Source organism: Podarcis bocagei (assembly GCF_964188305.1).
Source record: "Podarcis bocagei genome assembly, chromosome: 5".
NCBI lineage: Eukaryota > Metazoa > Chordata > Lepidosauria > Squamata > Lacertidae > Podarcis > Podarcis bocagei.
In genome coordinates this window covers 42,536,922-42,559,251 of record NC_138129.1, presented here as the reverse complement: position 1 = coordinate 42,559,251, position 22,330 = coordinate 42,536,922, and the positions used below count along the sequence as shown (strand labels likewise).

The 22,330-nt window shown below is 44.2% G+C and overlaps 1 protein-coding gene across 1 annotated transcript in view; it reads right to left on the bottom strand.

Annotated features, from left to right (window-relative positions):
- Positions 1 to 18,936, bottom strand: part of SLC41A1 (solute carrier family 41 member 1) — a 31,086-nt gene extending 12,150 nt beyond the window's left edge. The window contains exons 1-2 of the mRNA XM_081193513.1: positions 18,549 to 18,936; positions 6,871 to 6,978 (exon numbers count right to left, since the gene is read on the bottom strand). Coding sequence (XP_081049639.1) covers positions 6,871 to 6,978; positions 18,549 to 18,935 — 495 coding nt within the window. The 5' untranslated portion in view covers position 18,936. The remainder of the gene's footprint in view (positions 1 to 6,870; positions 6,979 to 18,548) is intronic.
- Between the last annotated feature and the right edge of the window lie 3,394 nt (positions 18,937 to 22,330).

Below are 22,330 nucleotides of genomic sequence, written 5' to 3'. Positions count from 1 at the left end.
CTGATTTCTTCCCACTGCAGGTGGGCCCCCCGTGGATCCTTTTCCTTGAGAAAGGAATCCATGTGATTTCAACACATATGAACTCAACTGCAGCCTTCAAGAAAGAGAAGTTTATCTTTAACAAACAGCCCAACAAGTACTGAAGCGGAGCTGCTTTCCCCCTCTAGCACTGTCCGGCAACCTTGTTTTAGAAAGGTTTGCATCTCATCCCCCTCAATTCTGCTAAGGGAATGGTTTGCAAAGTGGCATCCAGGGATCTCTGTACAAGCACCAGCTCCTCTTCACATAGATGTTCTCAGGCTGCTACACACGCCAGGTTTTCAGCGTGGGGAAAAGCCATATCCAGATGTTGATTGGAACACGCAACAATGTCACTGGCTTTCCCACTATCTATCAATATACACGGGCTTCCCGCTTGCTGATTTCCTCTCTCTCTCTCTCTCTAATTTTTATTAAATTTTCTGTTTTACAATTTAGAATACTCATTTTACATCCTTAAGATATCAATGACTTCCCTTCTTCTCTTTCCATGATTTATTTTACATATCATAAATCCCTGCATAGTTTACAAAAACTATACCATTCAGTATTCCATTATTGCATCCATAAAAACATTTACACTGTTGAATTTATCTTAACGCTGCTAGCGTTTTCAGCTGTACACAGTTATTTCCCATATATTCAATAAACGTTTTCCGGTCTTCTTTAAAAGTATGTTCTTCTTGTTCTCTTATTCTATACGTTAAGTTTGCAAATTGTGCATATTCTGTCAGCTTAAGTTGCCATTCTTTTTTTGTTGGGACCTCGTTCGTTTTCCATTTTTGGGCTAACAAAACACGGGCCGCAGTAGTAGCACACATAAATAACCATTTTTTGATACCTGGGAATTTCAATCTGAATTATCCTCAACAGAAAGGATTCTGGGGTTGTTTTTTTTGGGGGGGGGGAGTACTTTTAAACATTCCCCCCCAATTAATTATGGATCATTTCCCAATACTCTTTTACCCATTTACAAGTCCACCACATATAAAAGAACGTTCCCCCACCTCTTTGCATGGAGGAGCTGCTTGCTGATTTCCCATGGGCATCCCATTGGCCACTGTGATAATAGGATGGAGGGCTAGAGGGGCCACAGACCTGTCACAGTGGGCTCCTCTTATGGTTCTTTTGTAGAGTCAAATAAGAAGCCTATTGGAAATCAAGCCTTAGGAGAGAGTTAGGCATGTTTAGACTGAGGAGACTGAATGGGGCTGCAGACATAAAAAAAGACGGAGCAAGCTTGTTTTCTGCTGATCCAGAGGGTCGGACCCAAACGACTGGATTCAAATTACAAGGTAGGAAATTCCAACCAAACATAAGGAAGAACTCTCTGACAGTAAGAACTGCTTGACAGTGGAACAGACCTACCTCAAAGGTGGAGGGCTCACCTTCATTGGAGTTTTCATTTTATTTTATTTTATTTTATTCGAGTTCGGGATTTTTACATACATATATTATCTCCTTCCAATTTTTAAATTTCCCGTACAATTTATTGGAGGTTTTTAAACAGAGGTTGGCTGGCCATCTGTCAGGATTCTTAGCTGTGATTCCCAGATTGAAGAGAATTGAAAAAGATTGCCCCTGGGGGTCTCTTCCAATGTTATAATTCTATTTCCAAAACTCAATGAAGGTAAGCTGGAAAGGAGTAATGTTGAACTAGGACAAACAGCAGGTATGACTGTGAAGGAGACGGCATTAACTCCACTCACAGCAAGTTTTGGCTATTTAGTGAACTGGCATTCACAATCAAACTGCAGACTAAGCCACAGAATGCATTATGTACGGTAAATATTACGCTGTTAAATATACTATCTCATCTACTGATAGCATTCAACGTTTGAATGAAGGGCCCCAATACTATGCTTTGCCCCAGGAACATTGAGGTTCTGCAGACCACCTGACCGGCAGCAGATGCTATTAAGCAACTCTGTTCCCTACATCCAAGGACTTGCCAGAGTGACAAGAGGAGGGTGGGAAACAGTAAAAAGCTTTCTACCCAGCAAGAGGGAGTCTCATTTCCCTGCCAGGACTCTCTTGTTGCCAGTGCCACTAAGCTCTGCTGGAATGTAGCAGAAGCTTAAGTGGTATGACTGTGGCTCAAGTCCTAGGAAGCACAGCTCAGAGCAAGAACTATTTAGAGAAAGGAAATAGTGCCCAAGTCAAGGTCATGACAGAGAGTGTTGGCGAGTTTATGGGAGATGTGTCAAACTCAAGCCCAAACCTGCATTTGTGGAGGATTCAGGGTAACCAATTCAGATACTTTTTCAGGGTGGGTGGGGAGACCGAGGAAGGCAGTGGCGGCAGGATGAAGGCCGTAGAATAATCACTTTCCAGCAGCTGTTTACTTACTGCATTATTCTGGGAGATGTACTATCTGTCAAGTTCCTTTGTCCCCTCACACCCTCAGATTTTGAGAATGGTCCCCAGGTGAGTAATTGGTATACCTTCAGCCTCATGAGACGATAGTTATGCAGCCTTACTTCACATCTGGACTATGGCATTAAGGAGATATTCCAAGGCACCCGTAGAAATAGATACACTGAAAATCAACAGCTCCTGGGAAGGAGAGCTACACACTGAAGGCAAAACCTTATTGCATCTCTACTCTTGCCCCAGCTACATGGCAGTTCTCTCCATCACCGGAAGACAGATAGGGGTCGAACTACATATTGCTATAATTGCACTGTTCTAAGTGATACACCAGTGCCATTGTTTTAAATTAAAAACAAGCACAGGGCCCCCCAAGGAAGATCAGGATCAGTGTGAATAGGGAGAGGGAAGTTTCTTTCTTCCATCTCTCACCTTGACCCCCCCCCCAAAAAAAAACCACTACAGTAGTTAGTAGGAGCATCAGTAGCACAGTGAGGTGACCTGTGCAGCAAATTGGAATAGTAAAATAATAATACTTCCATTGCTTTGCTATTACCATTATGTCGGGGGGCGGGCAGTAATAGGCCAGTGTTAAGCCTCCTCTCTCCACAAATTGTGGTCCCAGTGTGGATCAAGCCCCCTGCATTTGGTTGCAATTCTTTAAACACACTGATGTCACTTCAAGTGACACCATTAAAGCAGCATGCAGCTATGCCCAAGGTTTCAGGGATTTCAATGTTCACAGGACAATCTGACCAAGCCTTTAAAGCTGCTCATACAAGAATGAATGGAGCAGGGGCCAGGTAACTCAGGGAAGCAAAAGCATTGTTCCTTACAGATGTGCACAAAGGGCTGAAAAGGAGTTTGTTCCACCATCCAGCCGATCAAAAGGTAGGTGCTTGGTGCAAGTTGAAATGAGTGCATCCAAGACTGATTAGGAAAAGCCAAGAAACAGAGAAGGATGCTTGCATGAGGTGCCTGGAGTAACGAATGGTGCAGCAGCCTTGTGCCTCTTCCATATTGGCAGGGCAGGATACCATTATGGTAAGCACTCTCACGTCGTGGTCTTGCTGCCTACTTCAGCAATTGGCAAGAGAATGAAGCAAATGGCAGCCTGTCCAATGCTGAGCTTGCACCATGAAGGCGCCCAAGCACCAGAGTGCAACAAGCATTGTTTCAAGGAGTCTCCATGCAGCAACACAGCTAGAATGAAAAAGCCTTTTGTCCTGCTCACATTCTTTGGGGTGTGGGGAAAAGAACACTTCCCACTGACAAATGGACAGAATGCCTATGCCAAGATATGGGATCCATTCCAACTCTGGACAAAGTATGCCTTTGCCTCTTTTTGCCCTTTCTGTACAGTGGGAACAATCAGCTTGCTTCCTTTCATGAAGAATCGAATGGGGACAGAATGTCAGCATGCAACTTAACTGTTTTAGCTGGCAAAAATATACAGAAAGACTGCAGCTAAGCAAATGATGCATCAATGTTCCAATAGCCAACAGAAATGGTGGCAGAAATGGGCCCGATGGTTAAGCTAGGCTCACAAAGCATTGCCCTAACCTCTCACTTGTACAGTGGTAAAGGTAAAGGGACCCCTGACCATTAGGCCCAGTCGTGGCCGACTCTGGGGTTGCGGTGCTCATCTCGCTTTATTGGCCGAGGCAGCCGGCGTACAGCTTCCGGGTCATGTGGCCAGCATGACTAAGTACAGTGGTACCTCGGGTTAAGTACTTAATTCGTTCCGGAGGTCCATTCTTAACCTGAAACTGTTCTTAACCTGAAGCACCACTTTAGCTAATGGGGCCTCCTGCTGCTGCAGCGTATGTAACCTGAAGCGTATGTAACCTGAAGCGTATGTAACCCGAGGTACCACTGTACTTCTCTCTACATTACATGGGGGTATGCTACCACTTGGATCTCCAATAGCATGGAGACATGGAGATTCAAGCAAATACTGCAGAACCCACATCCATTTTAGGCACTGCATCCTCAATTACAGGCTTCTTTTCCAAGAGCCAAACTGGACTAGCAGGGCAAGTGTTTGGTTCCAAGCCTGTATTTGCTAAGAGGGGGAACTGTTGGCAGGGGGGCATGGTGGGGGAGAGAATAAGCAGGTGCGCATGGAAAGAGTGTTTCACTCCTGCCAGTTCTCCAGTACAAATCCCTCTCAACAAATGCTCTCCTGCTGCAAGGACCCCACCATGAGTTGCACGGATACAGGAACTCATTGTTTCCCCTCTTGGTATTTCCCTAGCCTATATTTCAAGCGCACTTGTTCAACAAAGGAATTTTCAAGGGTATCTGAATATAAGAAAACAGATTTAATCCACAAACCAAGACACACACCCAGCAATGCAGCTTCCCGCCCCAGAGTCTATTCCCAAAGGTTAGGTTTTTGGCAACATCTCTGTGCAAATCAGACTAGCTTTTATGTTCCTTTCCATCATAAAGGCCAGGAGCAGGATGTTTACACTGAGGATGCATCCTTATTGTACTAATGAAGCAGATATATTGAAATATTAAGCCAAGGACAGTGGCTGCTTTTTGTACTGAAATAATTGCTTCTGTACTTTCTTCTTCTTCTTCGGAGATCACTCGTAGCCAAGTAAGATTGTCTTCCATAAACACGGTTTATGTACTTCCATTAGGGGGAGGGCCCAGCAAGTCAAACAAATATCAAACATGGAGTCAACAACTATTTGGGCCTCTTTGCCTGAGATGTGATATCTACTACCAATGGATTTTGATATCAATCAGAAAAATAAGTAGGATTTCAGTGACTCCAAGATCAAGAGTGCTTCAATATGACAATTTATTGTGGACTTGGTGGTGTTCATGCATGCAATCTTTCCCCCCACAATATTCACACAACATCTCCCTTATCAAAATGCTATCCCATATTCCCAATTTAATCCCAATTTACCATGTCTGCATTGTTGTTTTCACAGAAACTGTAAAAATAGATTAAATGAGAAAACAAAGGATGACATTCTGATGAGGATGGCATTGTACGGATGTTGTGCAAAACTTGTAACATGAGCAGCACCCTGAATCCACAACAAACTGTGACATTTAAGCACCCCAGTTCAAGCACAGTAAGAGGATTAAAAAAAAATTTTTTTTTTACTTAAAGCTTACTTATTTCCCCCCCTTACAAATACGTTCCAGAGTGGGGTTACAATTAAAACAGTTTCAAATACATAAAAACAAGGCAAATAATTTACAACCAGAACTAAAGACAAACATCAACACTGGAACTCGCCAAAAGCCTGGGTAAATATCTAGGTCTTCAGTTGGTGTCAGAAGCTTAAAAGGAATAGGCACCAGCCATATCTCAGAAGAGAGAGAAGGCCACTATTTCTGAACACTTAGGCTGTACAATTTGAGATACCAATGAACTTGTTTATTTCTTTGCACCTCTGCACTTATACTGGAGTGCAGGGATACTCTCTAGGGGTACTTCCTCTAAAGCACATGTTTTCCAAGTGCCTCAGAACATTCTAGAAATACGAATTGAGAGTCAGGAGTTGTTTAGGTTGCACTCATGCAAGAAATCAATGAGCTGCGCTATGCTCAGCAAACAACCAAGTGAGCACAACAGTGGTCTCAGAATCTAAATCTAGGAGGATCATAGCAGCTTGATTAGGGAAATGCCTTCCAGCTTTCCCTCTATAAAGGATAAGACTGGCTGTTCCTTGGTTGCTTTCCAACAACCCTCATGAATCCATCAAAACACAACTCGCTTGGGGCAGCTTGTTGTTGGCGGAGGAAGAAGAGAAAAATGAGCAGAGGCATGGATCGAAGTCATTCTTCCATTCAGACAAGGGTGGTGGTTTCCAACAACTCCTCTACTTGTGGTCCCCCAGATCATAGCCCACACCACTCCCAAGGTCCCAAAAACAGATTTTCAGGAGGCAGAGAAGAATGGGGTAGATGCACTTTCATTCATTCCTTGGTGTCTCCACACCTAGAGACAGCGCATGCCTGGAATAGAGGCTGGCTACATTTAGACTTTGTTGTTTTTCTATAGGCACACGAAAGCAGCCTTTGTGCTCAGTACTTGAATGAAGGAGCACCTGTTTATGCTACAGGGAAAAGCGAAAAGCAATGCTGTGGCTCGGGCAGCAGTGTTTTTAGAGATTGTGATGCTGAACTAATCAAAGTGCCAACCGTGGCTAACTTCACACACATCTCCCAACGTAGTCTAACCTTTATGAGCTGGCCATCTCTACGTTCAGAAACATCCAGCTCTCTGTCCAAAATATCTCCATCTGAAGAGATTAAGCATGTTCCTAGTCCTCATTGTTTGCCTGAAAGGTTTACACTGGCTAGAGTTCATTTCAAGGATTCAAGGGGGAGAAGTCCCTTTAAGTCAACACCTCTTCAAGGTATATGTAGGGCAGCCGGGGGGGGGGGGCAGATATAAAGCTACCTGCCTGACAAGACCAAAATACTCACAGCTGTAGACAGCCGAGATGCTAGTGTCATCTCCAAGTTTCCCTTCAGTCCCAGGAGTGCTGGAACCAGGATGAAGACTTCGGTCACATACTTGAAGACATCCCAGTGCTGCAAAAATCAAGGAAATCAGTTCAGAATCTAGAAAAAGGCGATTGTTTAAAAAGAAGCAGTTATTTATTGAGATGGGTTATTAGGAACCTTACAATTCTCTAACAGCGTATTAGGATGTCTTCAGAGTTCAAGCAGCAGCAGACTAGCTACTAACCTCGCTGTTACCGTTGTCTTCCTGCCATAAGTGTGCTTTCAGCTCAGGAGGGGAGGAAAATGTAATATTATTTAAATGCACAGGGCAACAGCTAGGCGGTAAAGGCAGAAACCAAGCCTGTGTACACATGACTGGCTTAAAACACAAGGTCGCCTCCCCCCACCTACACACCATGTTTTTCAAAGCACCTTTGTAGGTTGTTGCACAGTTGCATGTGTTTCTGGGTTTCCCTTTGTGTGTCCACACCAGTGGCTGGAGAGGGGGCACTGGTGTAGTCATATGTCATACATTTTAAAATTAAAATTGAAGCAAATTGGGGGGAGGGGGACACACCCAAATGCAGCATTTCTCAAGGAACCACGGGATAGATGTAGCTTGCAGCAATCATCATATGTACACGGCTTCACAAACCAGTGGTTGACGTGCAATGAATGCAGAGTAAACAGGAGCTGTGTACACAGACTGAGCACACTCTAGCCTCTCCTTTGCCATGCACAGGAATTTTGTGACTGATAAAAGACAGATGGCAAGCCTTGCTAAATGCAACAAAGGCCGAGGACAGCAGGATGCTGTTTTGCTTAGGGGTGAACAATCACCTATTTGCCTCCATAGTCTGGATCACAGAATCTGAGGTCATTCAGGACTCGGGGTGTGCCTGGTACAGCTGGGGATCAGACTCTTGGTTCAGATTCCCAGACGAGTGTCTGTCACAAGGCCATCTCCTTCAAGGCCCTGGATTACCACTTCCCGATTAAAACACGCAAAACAGAAACAGAGGCGGAGGTAAAGGGGAGGCAACAAAAACAAGTCTGCTCTCTTCCCATCCTCAACGCTTTAAATATCCCATCCCTTCCAGTATAAACCTGAACACGCTGCATAAAGGGCAAGCATGGGTTTCTTAGGCAGTGCTAATTACATAGCGCAGACTCTATATGCAGCATCTGGGATGCTTGGGGAGGAAAAACAGACCACAGGAAAGAAATAAAGGCTTGGGGGGGGGGAATCTTAAAATGACCTTTTACTTCCCTCCAGCAAGGTTCTTCTTAAGGTTGTAGTGAATATAGAGCCCCAGTATTACAGTTTGGCCATATTGTGCCAAAGGTGTATTTATTTAATCACTTTTTATATTGATTAACTACAAACGCCTCTAAGCTCCCGTACAAGAAATGCAATACGGAAAATCAGTTAAAACTATAAAATCAGACTTCAGTTAAAATGCCTGCTGGTCTGCTGAAAATTCAACAGGGAAGGGGCCTATCTGTTCTTAACTGGAAGGGAGTTCCATAGAATGGGACCCCCACCACTAAATGCACTATATCCTGGTAGATATAGATGTTATTTAGCATTAAGACAAGTTGCTCTCTACCTGGGTCTACTCTTGATACAGATCATCCATCAGGGCAACCAAGGCTGATTCAGTCCATAACCACACCTGGATCCAGATTGAAACAGATCCAGGAATTTATATCATCCAGGAACTCCTGCAACTGCTTGGACACCACCTTCTCCATCACCTTACCCAAGATTGGGACATTTGCAAATGGGCAGTGGTTGTTATAGCTCATACGGTCTAGGGTAGGCACCTTTAGGAGTGGGCACACCCTATTGCCTGCTTAGGCATAGGCAGCTGCCTTGCACCTTGTACAAACCTTTGGTTTTATTTAGCTCAGCCTTGTCTTTTCTGACTGGCAGCGACTGCCCAAATCAAGGGGTCAGGCAGTGCCTTTTGAACTGGTGATGCTAAGGACGTGAACCACCGAGCTACAGTCCCTCCCTATAAACATGACACAGCCTGCCCAAAATACCCCTGAAAAGGTAGAGACATCTAACATTACAATTGGTTTGTTTCACAAAAACTGCACAGTAATGGTTAAGTGATCCACATTAATCCTAGCCTGAAGGGATAACTGAAGATACAGTAAGACGTGGGAACTGCCTTGACTGTGCTCTCAGAATGTAACAGATTAAGCATAGAATACGGGGAGGAAAAACTGTGGTACTTACAGAAAGTAGTGGTTAACCGCAGAAGTAAACCCTATTGAATTCAATGGGGCTTACTCCCAAATAAGTGTGGCTAGGATTGCAGCCTAAAGTAAGGGCCTCTAAAAATATTCCTTTAACCACAATAGTGCTTCAGGGTGCTTTTCGCCTTTAAGGTCGTGGGCGGGAGCCAGGCAGCTCCATTTTCCTCAATGATTATTTTTAGGAGTGACTGGCAGGCAGCTGTGCAAGACGGCTATAGCAAGCGCCTGCTCCTTCACTGGATGTTCCGCAAACTCTGTCTACATGAAACCAGTCACTAATTATCAATATTCACTTTGTGGAGTGAGGGTGGATTTGAGGCTGAGGAAAACTTAAGGTTAAGGACAATCCCCAGGATTGTCCAAATTAAGAACATGAGAAGAACTGCGCCGGATCAGGCCAATGGCCCATCTAGCTCAGCATCCTGTTCTCATATATGTCTGTGGGAAATCACACACAGGATCCGCGCGCCAGAGTCCTCTTCCCTCCTGTGGTTCCTAGTAGCTGGTATTCAGAAGCATTCCTGGAGCCCCTGACTGTGGAGGCAGAGCCTGAGAATTGCCAAGGTGGCTAGTAGCCATCGATAGCCCTCTCTGAGCCCTCTGAATTTGTCTAGTAGACTTTTTAAGTCCTCCAAGATGGTCTCCTGTGGGTCTCTTGCGCTGTGTGAAAAGTACTTTCTTTTACCCGTTTGGAATCTTCCAACATTAGATGTCCACAAGTGTTAGGAAAGAGGAAGAAAAGGCCGTATTTGGCAGCCTTTAAAAGAAAGCGCCTCTCCTTTGCAAAACCTCCTAGACCTGTTTCTTAACAGCTTCTTTGCTCTCAGGGTCAAAGTAGGTGAAGCATTAAATTAATTTGATGTACAGGTTTGCAAAACCCACATCAGCTGCTGTGATGGGCTGCTAATGATTGAGATCACAGGAGGCACAGACAGAGAATGCAATGCTTTCTTCCCCTTCTACAGTCTTCAGGGAACTCTTTCCTTTGCAGGGGCTATTCGCATTGGGAGGAGAACTCACCAGTGGTGCCAATGGGGTTTCATATACACTTTTGACACGGTAGATAGAGAATCAGTGTAATATAAGAGACACTGCAAATGAGCAAGATCTTAACCATTCAGCTAAATGTGAGAATTACCCATAAAGGAACACACAACGTGGGTCCTGCTGGCTATTATATGGACATTAAAATATTACTCAGGTTATTTGGGAGAAAGATTAATGTCGTTCTAAGAATTTATTGTTAAACAACCAGCAAGATATGGTAAGATAGCATATACCAATATCACTATTTCATATGTTTAAGTACAAAGGCATTTCAAAAGCTGGGCAAGATTCCTGCAGTGCAGGGGGTTGGACTAGATGACCCTCGGGACCCCTTCAGACTGTACAATCCTATGACTTTAGGTTATGTTTGAGTTTTCTACCCATAACCCCCAAAGTCTGATGCACCAAAGATAGTTTCACTGTATGTTCATTGCATCGCGTTAAGTGGCATTAACAATACAAGTCGAACCAAATTCCTTCCTCATAAACCCCTTAAAGGTCTTGCTTTACTTTTCTGGAGATTGGAATGAAGTAAGTGAACTCATATCAAATTGTGTTAGGGTCTTGCATTGCAGGGCGCTGGACTAGATGACCCTCTGGCCCCTTTCCAATCTGTAGTTCTGTGATTCCATGATCAACACTGGCAGACACTGATCAGAAAACAATGAGCTAAGAGTTTGGAGATAAAAATAAGAATGCAGAGAGTTTCTTTCCAGGCAGAAAGAGTTAGCTGTATGAAACTTAATATGAGAGTGAATGTAACTCATTTTCTTTCTCTCGATTTTTCCACAGCTCGGAGGCTACAGTTCAACCACAAAGCAAAGCTTAAGAACAAGCAATTTAGGCAGGAAGCATTTTCAAAACATGTCAGACTAAGTAAAACGATGAATTAGGCATCGGAGCAGAGACTTTTGGGATCACAATATCAAGTTATTTTTCTCTAATATTCCTGACAGGTTCCTTGGTGCCTGCACTTGAAGCTGGAGCAGGCAGAGGATCTGCTAGGAATTGTAACTGGATCCAGCGGGAATACAATCCAAGTAGGGATGTTCCCTAAGGGAGAAGAAGCTCTTTCCAAGGAAGGGAAACAAGAGCCTTCACTTACGCCAACTCCCTTTTAATACACGCAAGGCCAAACCTACTGGCGTATTTAGAACCATGATCAGGATATTACCGGCTCCTGCAGAGGGTAAATATTGCTGCAAGTAGAGAGTGTCCTTCGGTAAGAGATATCAAAGCGCTAAAAAGGGAGCCTATAACATTAAGCCTCTTATGTAAGGGGAAGAGATCTCCTAAAATTTCCAATGTGAAGACATCTCAGCCAGCAGACATATGATAGATAACACAATTAATGTCCCCCCTCAAACAAAAATTAGATGCAAGATGTTTCCTTTGTATTGCAATGGGAGTCCAAGGAATCCTGTATAAATCCCCGCATAGCCAAAAGGGAAAAAAAGAGGTTTGCTTTGCTGGTACTTTCATGTTGCTAGCCAGATGAAAAAGTCTGCAATTATCTCACATCTATTACTGTGAAAGCATCTCCCCTGCTAGCCTAGAATCTCTTACCCATCCAAGCATATCCTGCGCCAGATGGGTTTCTACGCAGCACTTAAAAGCTGCAGGCTTCAAAAGATCCACTTTCTGAACAACTCTGCCTTTAGCTTTTTTCCGTTAGAACTCTGGAACTCTAAACTTCACAAGGGTGCAATGTGTTCCTAGAACACATTTCACGGATCCGAGAAAATATATATAATTAGAGATTGCTAAATTTAGAGATTACCCTTTTAGTTCCTATGCACAGTACAGATACTGACCCAAGGTTTGGCTTGGAAAGTCATTTGAACCCAGAACTGTGGTTAAGGTCTCTTCTCCTTCACCGCAAGTTGTAGCCAGGGTTTCTTAGAGACTGGGTGTGGGGGCTCTAACAGAGCAGTAGGAGTGGTTCTAATATAATGATCAGACCTACAAAATCCATCAGTAGGAGCACCAGGGGAGGCTTACGAGGTTGCAGCTGCCTGCCCTGAAACTATCTGCTTGGGAAGTTAAAGCAAACTGAAATTCAAAGGGCTGTAGTGTCACATCAGTCATATTAGCTGTGAAAGGGAATGGGTCTACTGCTGCTCTCCAATACATACTTGTCAAATACCTTCTCACTACCCTGCTATCACCCAGAGTATAGTCACAGGTTGGCTCTCAGCACTTTCCATTCACAGAAGTTCAAGTTCCACCCCCTAAGATGCAACAGCACCTGGCAACTTCAGTATCTAAAGATCAAATGAAGTTCTACGCTGTCTTCCAGATTGTCTTCTAGCATACTAATGCCACCTTTTGAAGTCCAAGAATGGAAGGTTTCCACTCCTGTCCTTAAGCACTGATATTTGGATGAAGGAGGGAAGAAAGGGAAAACGAGTGGCATTTATTCTGCTTCAGGCAACGCATTATTACAGCCGAGTTCCCATGAGTAATCATTATAAGCAGTGCAGGAAGAAAATTACAGTCATCGGATGGCAGTTCAACTTTGTAGCCCTTGCCAATTAGATAAGTAGAATCTTGATGTAAACAGCTGGGACCAGGCCACAGAGAAAGGAGATCTGCAAAGCGGGTCAGAGACTGGTGAGTTTTGACAGGGGGAAGGATATGCTTGGAAACACCATGTGGGCCCACCAAGCTCACCATTCTGAGCTCCTTGAAAGAAGGTTGGGATGCAAATAAAAGAAGCAGTTTTGTATGACTGGTCATGGGCTACTGTCAAACACAGGATCGATATGGGAGTGCACTATGAAAGCTTCTCAGAAGAACATCCCTGTTAGTCAGGCAAATAACACACCAACACTGAAATCCTATGCACAAACAAGTGAGGAGTTCAGTAGGAGTCAGTAACCATTCATAGGATCAGGCTGTATGAGTGCTGAGAGTGGATAATTAATATAAGCAAGCATCCTTGGTGGAAACTCACACATTCTGGAATGCCATTCCTCTTCCAGAGGCTTTAGCCAGAGTGTTTTCTGGAAACAATGCAAGACCTTTATATTTGGGCAAGGGATAAGAAAGCTATTTAAGCTTTAATTTTGAAGTGTAATCTTCCTGAGCTGCTTTTTTTTGGGGGGGGTGTGTCAGGTGTTTGCTTCTAAAATGCCTGACCACAGATGGATGATAAGGTTGGGAAGAAGGATGTAACAAAGCACAGATTAGACGCTGATCTCATATTTATCAAGGCACCATGAATGGCAGAAGCAAAAAAAGAAAAAGAACCCCCTACGTGAGTTTGACGCCTCCAGTAGAAATCCTCGCTGTCCAGGAGAAACCATGTTAAATGCAAGCAATGAGCCGCCTGACTCGGATTATTAGAGGGCACATTTTCAGTTTAAGAGGACAGGGTCAGGTTCAAAAGAACAGCAGCTGCGCCTGAAGCCTTTGCATGCTTAGTCTTTCATTAGCATCGCACATCTGATAAACAAATGACAGTGTTTATTTATTCCAAACGTGGAAGGGTGGAAGCCTCCAAGCGCCAACATGCTGCCAAATGGTTGAATAAGCAGATGACAGCACCCTCAACACCTTCCGTCATCGCACACAGCTCCAGACGTTTTATCAGACTATGGAATTGGTATCTGACATGTTCTGGATGAGCCTGCATCTCCCTCACAAAGATCAGGTTCACCAGAGGGTTGCTTTTGGCTCCAACATTGCTGAAGGATTTATCAAGGGCACCTGGAGATCACAATACCTTTCACCAGTTATGAATAGAATGCCAGCTGAATCTCTTCTGAGACAGATGGATGGGCAACAACTATTGATGCGCTACTATATTTAGGTTAAACTGCTCTAAGACACTGTATGTGAAGAGTGCCTTTGGAAAATATTAAAAAGTGGTACAGAATATGATAGACTGTTCACCAAGACAACACCATGACCATATTCCCCAGCATTAAAACATCTTCACTGCCTTCTATGTCCAGTTCAAAGTGATCTTTAAATGACCTGAGTACATATGTAGAATACCATCTTCTCCCATACAAACCTAAGAAGCTTTCCAGTGACCCTTTCCCCTGTCCAATCTTTTTTTGAAAAAGGTAATTTTGCACATGCATGATAGGTATCAACTAAACTGGAATTGTAGAGTTGTAAGCGACCCCAAGGATAATCTAGTTCAACCCCCTGCAATGGAGGAATCTTTTGTCCAATGTGGGGCTAGAAACCACAACCCTGAGATGAAAAGTCTCATACTCTACCAACTGAGCTATCCCAGCTGGTAAAAAGTTGGTCCTGTTTAGGGATCAAAGCAGCTAGCTCAAACCCCATGCCCCAAATTCCACATACATGTCTCAGCACATGGCCTCTGTATAAAGGGTATGTTAAACTGGAATATGGGGGGAAAGTGCGGAAAAGTATATTTGATAGACAGCTCATGTGACACTTTACAACTGCCACTTGTTACCTTGGAAAGTTGTTTGGCTATTGTGCCATTTGCTAGCAGACAAGGAAATGTGAAAGCAAAACAAAAGCAAATGGGAAATGGGGACAAAACACCCCACCCCGTTTTTCAGTCCTGGCCCTCTGCACCTTCACGTCTCACTGTGTACCATTTTACTGTAGAATAGTGACTATTCTTATCCTCCCTTGTTAAGGCTGAAGATCAAGCAAGAGGTATAAATACACATCCATTTTAACTCTCACTTTCCCCTCACCTCTTGAGTAGCCCAGTCCTTTGTTCAGTATCAAAGCATGCCTGGAGGCCTTTAAAAAGGGCAAGGGGAAAATTGATCACTTGCAGAAAGACAGTTGCTCACTGGCTCCAAAGAGTCCAAACTGCTATGCCCCTAGGCAATTGTGCGTACAATAGTTTCATGACATAACTCCGGGAACTGTGGTTTCAAGAAACAAGTGCACACAGTGCTGCACCAGGATATAGGCTTATCTAATTGTTCCTTGAAAGCCTCAAAGAGAAAGAATGAACAGCTTGCTCCAAGAACAGGGTAGCCAACCTCCAAATGATGTTCAACAGCAACTGTTGGCCATGCTGACTGGGGCTACTCCTGGGTTAGATATTTGCTCACAGCAGGCGTGCTCTGGTCCATGGGGTCACAAAGAGTCTGACACGACTAAACAACAACAAGGGAACAATTCTGGGAGCAAGGAAACAGACAGCAAAGTATTTCATCCCTAACCCAGAAAAGGGTCTTCACAACTCAACATTCATGAAAGCAAAGGAAAAGATGGCAAGCCAGCCCCACAGAAGCTGCATCTCAGTGATTCAGACAAGAAGTTGTGTTTTTGCAGGTGGGGGGGTGAAAAATAAAAGTGTGGGTGTCAAACTGCTGGGGAACCAAGAGACTCAAAAGACCACAAAGGAAAAGAACCACCCAAAGGAAAAACAAATTAAATTGACTGGTTCCATGAGTAAGACTTGACAACACTGGCATTTAGGGAGATGCCAACAGGCTCCTGCTGTTAACTTTCAAGACCTACTTATTTCGGGGGGGGGGGGGAGTTGGTGGTTGTTCAGATTTCCCACTGAGCTATGAACAATCTGGGAGTGCTTTCCAAATACCAGTGGGAATGAACCAAGCCTGAAGGTATTAACAGCTTTGACTTTCAAAGAAAGGTGGCCAATACAAGCAGATTAGTTTCTTTTTAAAAAATTTCTTAGGACATTGTCCAATGGTTTTAGATTTTGCTTTTGTATAATTCCATTGTGAGCAGGAAGGCTGGAATATTGGTATTGTACTAGTTCCCATGTAACACAGATGCATGCAACTTTCTAAAGCATGACAGTCATTTAGAGATGCTTATTTCTGAGCAAGAAAACTTCACACTATATACTGCTCCACTCCCAATGAGAAGCTTAGATAGCACCGAAAAAGACTGAATCACGTCCAGTATAGAAAGTTTTCCCAAGATATCACTCTGGTAGAAAAGGTAACTAGTACAATGCTGACTTGCTAACAGGTAAGATGCCCACTAGCTTGTATCTTATTAGTTAGCACCTATTCCAACAAAATTGACCTAGGATTAATTTTAACATTCACTTTGGTAGGGATGTGATTTCTCAATCTGGGCTCAGTATTGGGACTCTTCCAAAGACTCCATCAACTGGATCTGGAAGTCCTCCAAGCTCAGGCTGGTAGGGTATTAATTTCATGCACACACTCACTTATTAATTATATTTTCATGATGATCCAAGCAGCATGAAAACTTGCATAAAAACGTATCACGTGAAGTTGTTATTATATAGATGGCAAAAGACAGGCCTAACACCCTACACACTGAAAAACTAGAAGGTGTATATTGCTGCTGCATGAGAAAAAAATGAAATCCTGATTAGTTTGCGCATTTATGCCATGACTGAGCCCCTTCCCCAACCCAACTGCATCTGCTGCCAATGAAACAAAACACCCAGGATGTTGTATAATAATGATCAGGTCTGAGTTTTAGATTTACACAGCCCCATCTTGAGAAGCACACTCCAACTACACTTAGGCAGTACATAAACGGCTATCAACAAAGAGTGTGGCGCTGATAACCAAGGTTGCAGGTTCGATCCCTGTATGGGACGGCTGCTTATTCCTGCACTGCAGGGGGTTGGACGAGATGATCCTCAGGGTCTCTTCCAACGCTACAGTTCTATGATTCTAAGAAAGAACAGCATGGCTATTGCTCTCCCTCTAATGTCAGAGGCAGTAAGCTCATGAGTATCAGCTGCCGAAAATCATGTGGGTTAACTGCTGATGCATTCTGGACTGCTTGTGGCCGCTGTGAGGAAAGGATGTTAAACTAGATGGGCCTCTGGCCTGCTCCAGCAGGACTTTTAAGTTATCAACATAAAACAAAACATTAACACCGCCCCCCATGAATCTCATTAGGTTTAATGACTGGTGCAGTTCTAATTTGTCAAGATGAGCAAGAACATTTGGCTACAAAGCTACACCATGCTCTGTTAATTTTTTTAATATCCCATCTTTCCATCAACTCTAACAGAACTCTAACCCTCCTCATTTCCCCCCCTCACAACAACCCATTGAGGTAGGCGACTGCTCCAAGTTTACCAGTGAGTTTCCTGGCTGAGTGGGGATTTGAACCCTGCTCTTCCAGGTCCAGCTATACCACATTGGCTTTCTTATTTCAATTTCTAGCAACGACAACTCCCTCTAAGCTCCTGAAAGCACAGAAATGGTATGAAACTGAAATTTCACGAAGTGTTTAAAACCAAGGCGCTTAAGCAGAAGCTCTTTTAACTGAATGTTTAATGTTAAGCGATAGTAGGTCACCCGGTCACTTCAGGAGGCAGCCGCAATTTGAAACTGTAGGGTCGGATTCTGTCCAAAGTGCTACCTGGCTTGCATAAATGAGGCAGATAAGACTATTGAGACAGAGCCTCGGCCTTTAACATTAACATGACCTGCCAGATAGCTGCACTGCAGGCACAGAGGCCAGTGACACCGTAATCCCAGTAACTCAGCAATGTCACTTGAGAGCGAGGAGGCAAGCTCCACATGACAGCTAGTGTTTCAAGAGATATCTATTGGATATCTCCACTGTGCCTTACATTTCTAATATTTATTTACAAATATATTAAGGAGATTCTGCATTTGGGCAAAGCCAGACCACATGCAAAAGCTGAGAACACATTTTCATCCCTTAGCTAAACAAGTCTTTTAACTGGGTAACGGCCGATTGGATTTGCCAGCAATTAATATCACAGGTCTCGGCCCCCGGCTAAAAACGTTTACTGCAGCTCTTTGAGTTTTCCCCAGATTGGCAACTCTTCAGGCACACATATGCTCATCAGTTCTGTAAACACCACCAAAAGTGCATTTTTTAAAAAGTTCGCTTCACATTTTTGGGTGTGTGTGTTGGGTTTGGCTCTATTGTATTTACTTTCTAGGGTCTGAACTTTTGGGAGAACTCTAGATGTCTTTACATTCCTGACACTCCATCTCTAAGAAGTAGAAGTTTATTTTCAATTCAGAGGCTGGGTTTTAGAGTTTATGTTCCTTTAAATCTGAGATTTATAAGAAAAAGATGGGTCTTGGGTGATTAAAAGGCATTCAGATTCAGGAACAGAAAGAGTGGGTCACACTGCTATTGACCACCTAAACTTTAATTGCTTCCAGAAGAGGGAGGCTTATTCTACCTCTCACATGTGCAATCTAAGGAAGATGAGCCTGAAAAAAGAGAGGAATAAATATATAATGGTTTCTAATGGAAAACCTCTGCCTCCCACCAAAGTAATGAGCAGCAAATCACTCTCATGGGATTTAAAAGCCACTAACAATAAAGCAAGTTACAAGTCCAGATACAGAATTTTGAGCCCATTCCATGCTGAAGGCTTTTAGTCTTACCTGCACAATGTCCAGGACCATCCCAGCTGCTACTGTCCCAAACCCTGCCAGCAGGAAAGGAAAGAGGACTTGCAGCCCAATGGAAAAGGAGGTCTCTTTTAGAGGAGAGGCTGGTTCTGGGCCACGGTCTGTGCTGGTATCATCACTCTCTGTAGTTTGACTGCCATTCTCTAGCAGGGCATCTTCCTCACGCACCCCTTTGGCATTGGCTCGGGATTCTATCACTACCACCTCGATACCTCCTCCTTCTTCAGGCCCTAAAAACTCGGAAGATTCAACGAGATGTTCTCGGTCAGGACTGGAGAGACAGTCTATAGGGCCAGCAACAATGGGTAGCACCACGCCATTGGTGTGATGAGCTTCCTTTTGTTCCAGCTTGGAGGTCATGTTGCAAGATTATGCAGGCTGTCTCCAGCCTTCAACCCTTGATATACTACAGAAGGGACCCAGCAGAGAAAAAGTCTTTTGCTTGGGGGTTAAGCCAATATGCCTTTCGACATATATATTCCAAGTCCTCCAGTTCGACAATTCTGTCCTTAGCCGCAAGGTCTGCTCCCCTAGCAAAAACCCCCATCAAGCACAATCCAGAACGGGAGACGCCAGCCACAGAGCCAGCAGAGACACTGCAGTAGATTCTGGTGAGATCAAATCTGCTCTGCTTCAACCTTCCCTGGAGTTCTCTCTCAAGGCAAGAGTCTTTGGGGCACACTCAGTGCAAAATGTAAAGTGCCTGCAATTGTTAGTTTCTTTGGTTTGTAAGTTTCCAGAGCATCAGCTTCTCAAATCCTGATATCAAGCTCAGGTCTTAATGCAACAACGAATTCAGCTGCTCTTTAAAGTGGATGGGGAAAAGAGATTTTTCAGCAAAACCACTTTGTAGATTAGAGTCTTTAAAAACAGTTTGAGATAAATTTGGATTCTAGCTTTAAAACAAACAATAATACAGAGTAAGTGCCGAATTTAGTTTCCTAGGCAGTTCCTGCTACCCAGAAAGTTGGAAGGCTTGAAAAATTCTTCTTCCTCTTCTCCAGAATGAAAATCAGGGTTGCCTTGATTTCATGAGATTCCAGCCAATTATGAAGGGCTTGGTTCAGGTCTCCAGGCTGGCCTTCTCACCCTCTCCGACTGTCTCTTCACACTCTTCCCAAGACAGCCCGGCTATCAGTGAGCTGTGAGAAGGGACCACCCTTTTTCTCAGAAAGGAAATCTCTCACCTTACAACATGCGGCAATGAAGGCTCTTATTTAAAGCAACATGAAGATCCCAGACAGGCTTATGCTGTGAGCTTGTCCAATGCTAGCAACGGAAAATTCTTCTACAGACTCTTCAGGGAACACGCTGCTCTCACCTTAAAACACAGAAGAGTGGAAAATGCATGATACAATTTTTAGGCAACTGAAGAATAACTCTTTCATTCATAAAGTCCCTCCCTCCCATGTATTAGTGTATACATCAATAGCTTTACTGTTCTTCTATATGCCGGTGTTGGTTTTTTTAATTAAAAAACCCCCTAAACACACATCAATATAAAAACAGCTGCAAAGGAAGAGGCCCTTATGTTTCCTCTGTTACCACCATGTCTATCCAATTTCCCCTTCCGACATTAAATTCCGTCTGAGATTTTCACATCTGACAGTCACAGGACATAGCGCACAGATGTGTTCCATGCAGAGGACAAACACAATTGTTCATTGCTGGTGAGCCAATGCAACTGCAACCAATGAACACCCTTGAAACAGAGTCAGGCAAGCATGCTGTACCATCAGGGCCATTCCTCAATCAGGATGGACACGCATAGCATTTCTGAGTCCTAAAGCCAAAAACCTGACAGCTTCTGCCTGCAACAAGTAGGAAACCCATAAAATCCACAACAGCGGCATGAATGTGTATGTACACTACTGCCCTCTGCTGTGTGCAGGATGCTTTAAGTCACCAGCTAGCTCACAAGAACGCAAGCAGCAGAGTGGAGCAGCAAGGTTCCAAGTTCCATTCTCCTTGCATTATAAAGCAGCCTCAAACCTACCAGTTTGTCAGTCTTTAAAGATATAATTTCACTGTATCTTTAGGATAAAGAAAGCCAGACACATCCCACCATCTAGTTCCTTTTATTCCCAAACAATTGCTAACATATGGCTTGGGACAGGGTGGAAGGTGCATTAGCAATCTATGTATTGTATTTACACATAGAGCCACATGTGTAGCAAGCCATCTCAACAAACTACAGCAGTTACCAAAAGAAAATATTATTAAGAGCCATGCATCAGTTGTTGCTAGCAACACAAAGGTCAGTCACATTAGTGAGAGACAGTGTTGCACATCTAATACTCCTAACCCTGTGAAGCCCATGGAATTTTGAATACAGAGGTTTAAACCTTTGAAGTATGTTCCAAACAATTTTACTCATGAGACATCAGATAGCCACATTGCCTAAAATCTAAAATTTCTTCTAATGTTTATTGCAGGAGAGTCTCAAGGAGCTCCCGGTTACAGTTTGAAGACTCTCACATGTGAAGGAAGCATAATACAAGACACTCATTCTTGGATAAGCAACCCAACTTTTGTATTAGAATAAATTTGGAAAGGAAGTGATGTTTAAGATATGAGTTAGTTAGCAGCAGCTCATTTACCATGAAATCGCATGACACACATAATCTACAATGCAATTTAGGGTTCTGAGTAACCCATCTAGTTTCATAATCCACACACAGACACAAGCCCTTTCTGACAGCAAGTTACAATCGGAGTATCTCTTCACACGCTGTACCCTCATCCATTCTATTAATACACCACATCCTTAGATCAATCCTCCAATACTCTACACGCGTGACCCTGCCTGCTCAGTCAGAAAGTCAAGTCCAAGCCAGCCATAAATTAAAAAGACACATTTATGGGTTTTTTTACTCTTCCCACCGATCCATACTACCAATCTATTCCATCGCCCCAGCATCTTGCCATGAAGGGAAACAAAGCTATCTGCCAGAACACCAGGTTTGAGCCAAAAAGCCGCATTAAAACCCCACTATATTTACAGTAGGTATGTACCCTTCAGCCATACACACACACACACTCCCCACCCCAAAGAGAAACCAGAAAATGGTACGAGGGAGCAGCCACCTACCCTAATGGGGACTCTGCTTCTTAGCTATCTACATCCTACAGCAATTATCCTAAACAAGCTATTCTTCCTTGCCGGTCCCCCCACCAAAGCACAAGTCCTCGTTGCAAGGAAGAGGACTGACTAGGTGGCTCCGTCGTAAGCCAAGCCCCTTGCCCTGTCCCTTTAAAGCCTCCCTTAGGAGCCCAAGGGGTCTTGTGCCCAAGGAATCCACTCCCACGAGAGGGGCGAGGGGAGCCTACCTGCCGCCTCCTGAGCCGGCTTCTTGCCTCTTCTGGGATCCAGCCCCTTCTCTTGCTCCCCCGGCCCCCCGACGGCGACCTCTCGCTGCCACTGCTTACATTGCAATTGGACTGGGGATGGAGAAAGCGCTGCTTGCCAGAAGAGCAAGGTAAGAGGCGGAGCTTGCATGTAAGCCCCCGCCCCTCGCTCGAGGAGTTGACAGCCGTGGCGTCCAATGGGAGCCCGGCGCCCGCCCGCTCCCTACACGTCGATTGGCTTGCCGCCGTCGACGCGGATGACAGGTGCGAGCGGCCCCGGCGGATTGGTAGCAGCGCCGGCCAACCGCAGCAGGGAAGGAGGCGGACTCGGCGGGAGGGGGGAAGTCTTTGCTGTGTGGGCAAGGCAGGCTGCAGGCTTGGCAGGGTGGGAGCCAATCACGTGCTCG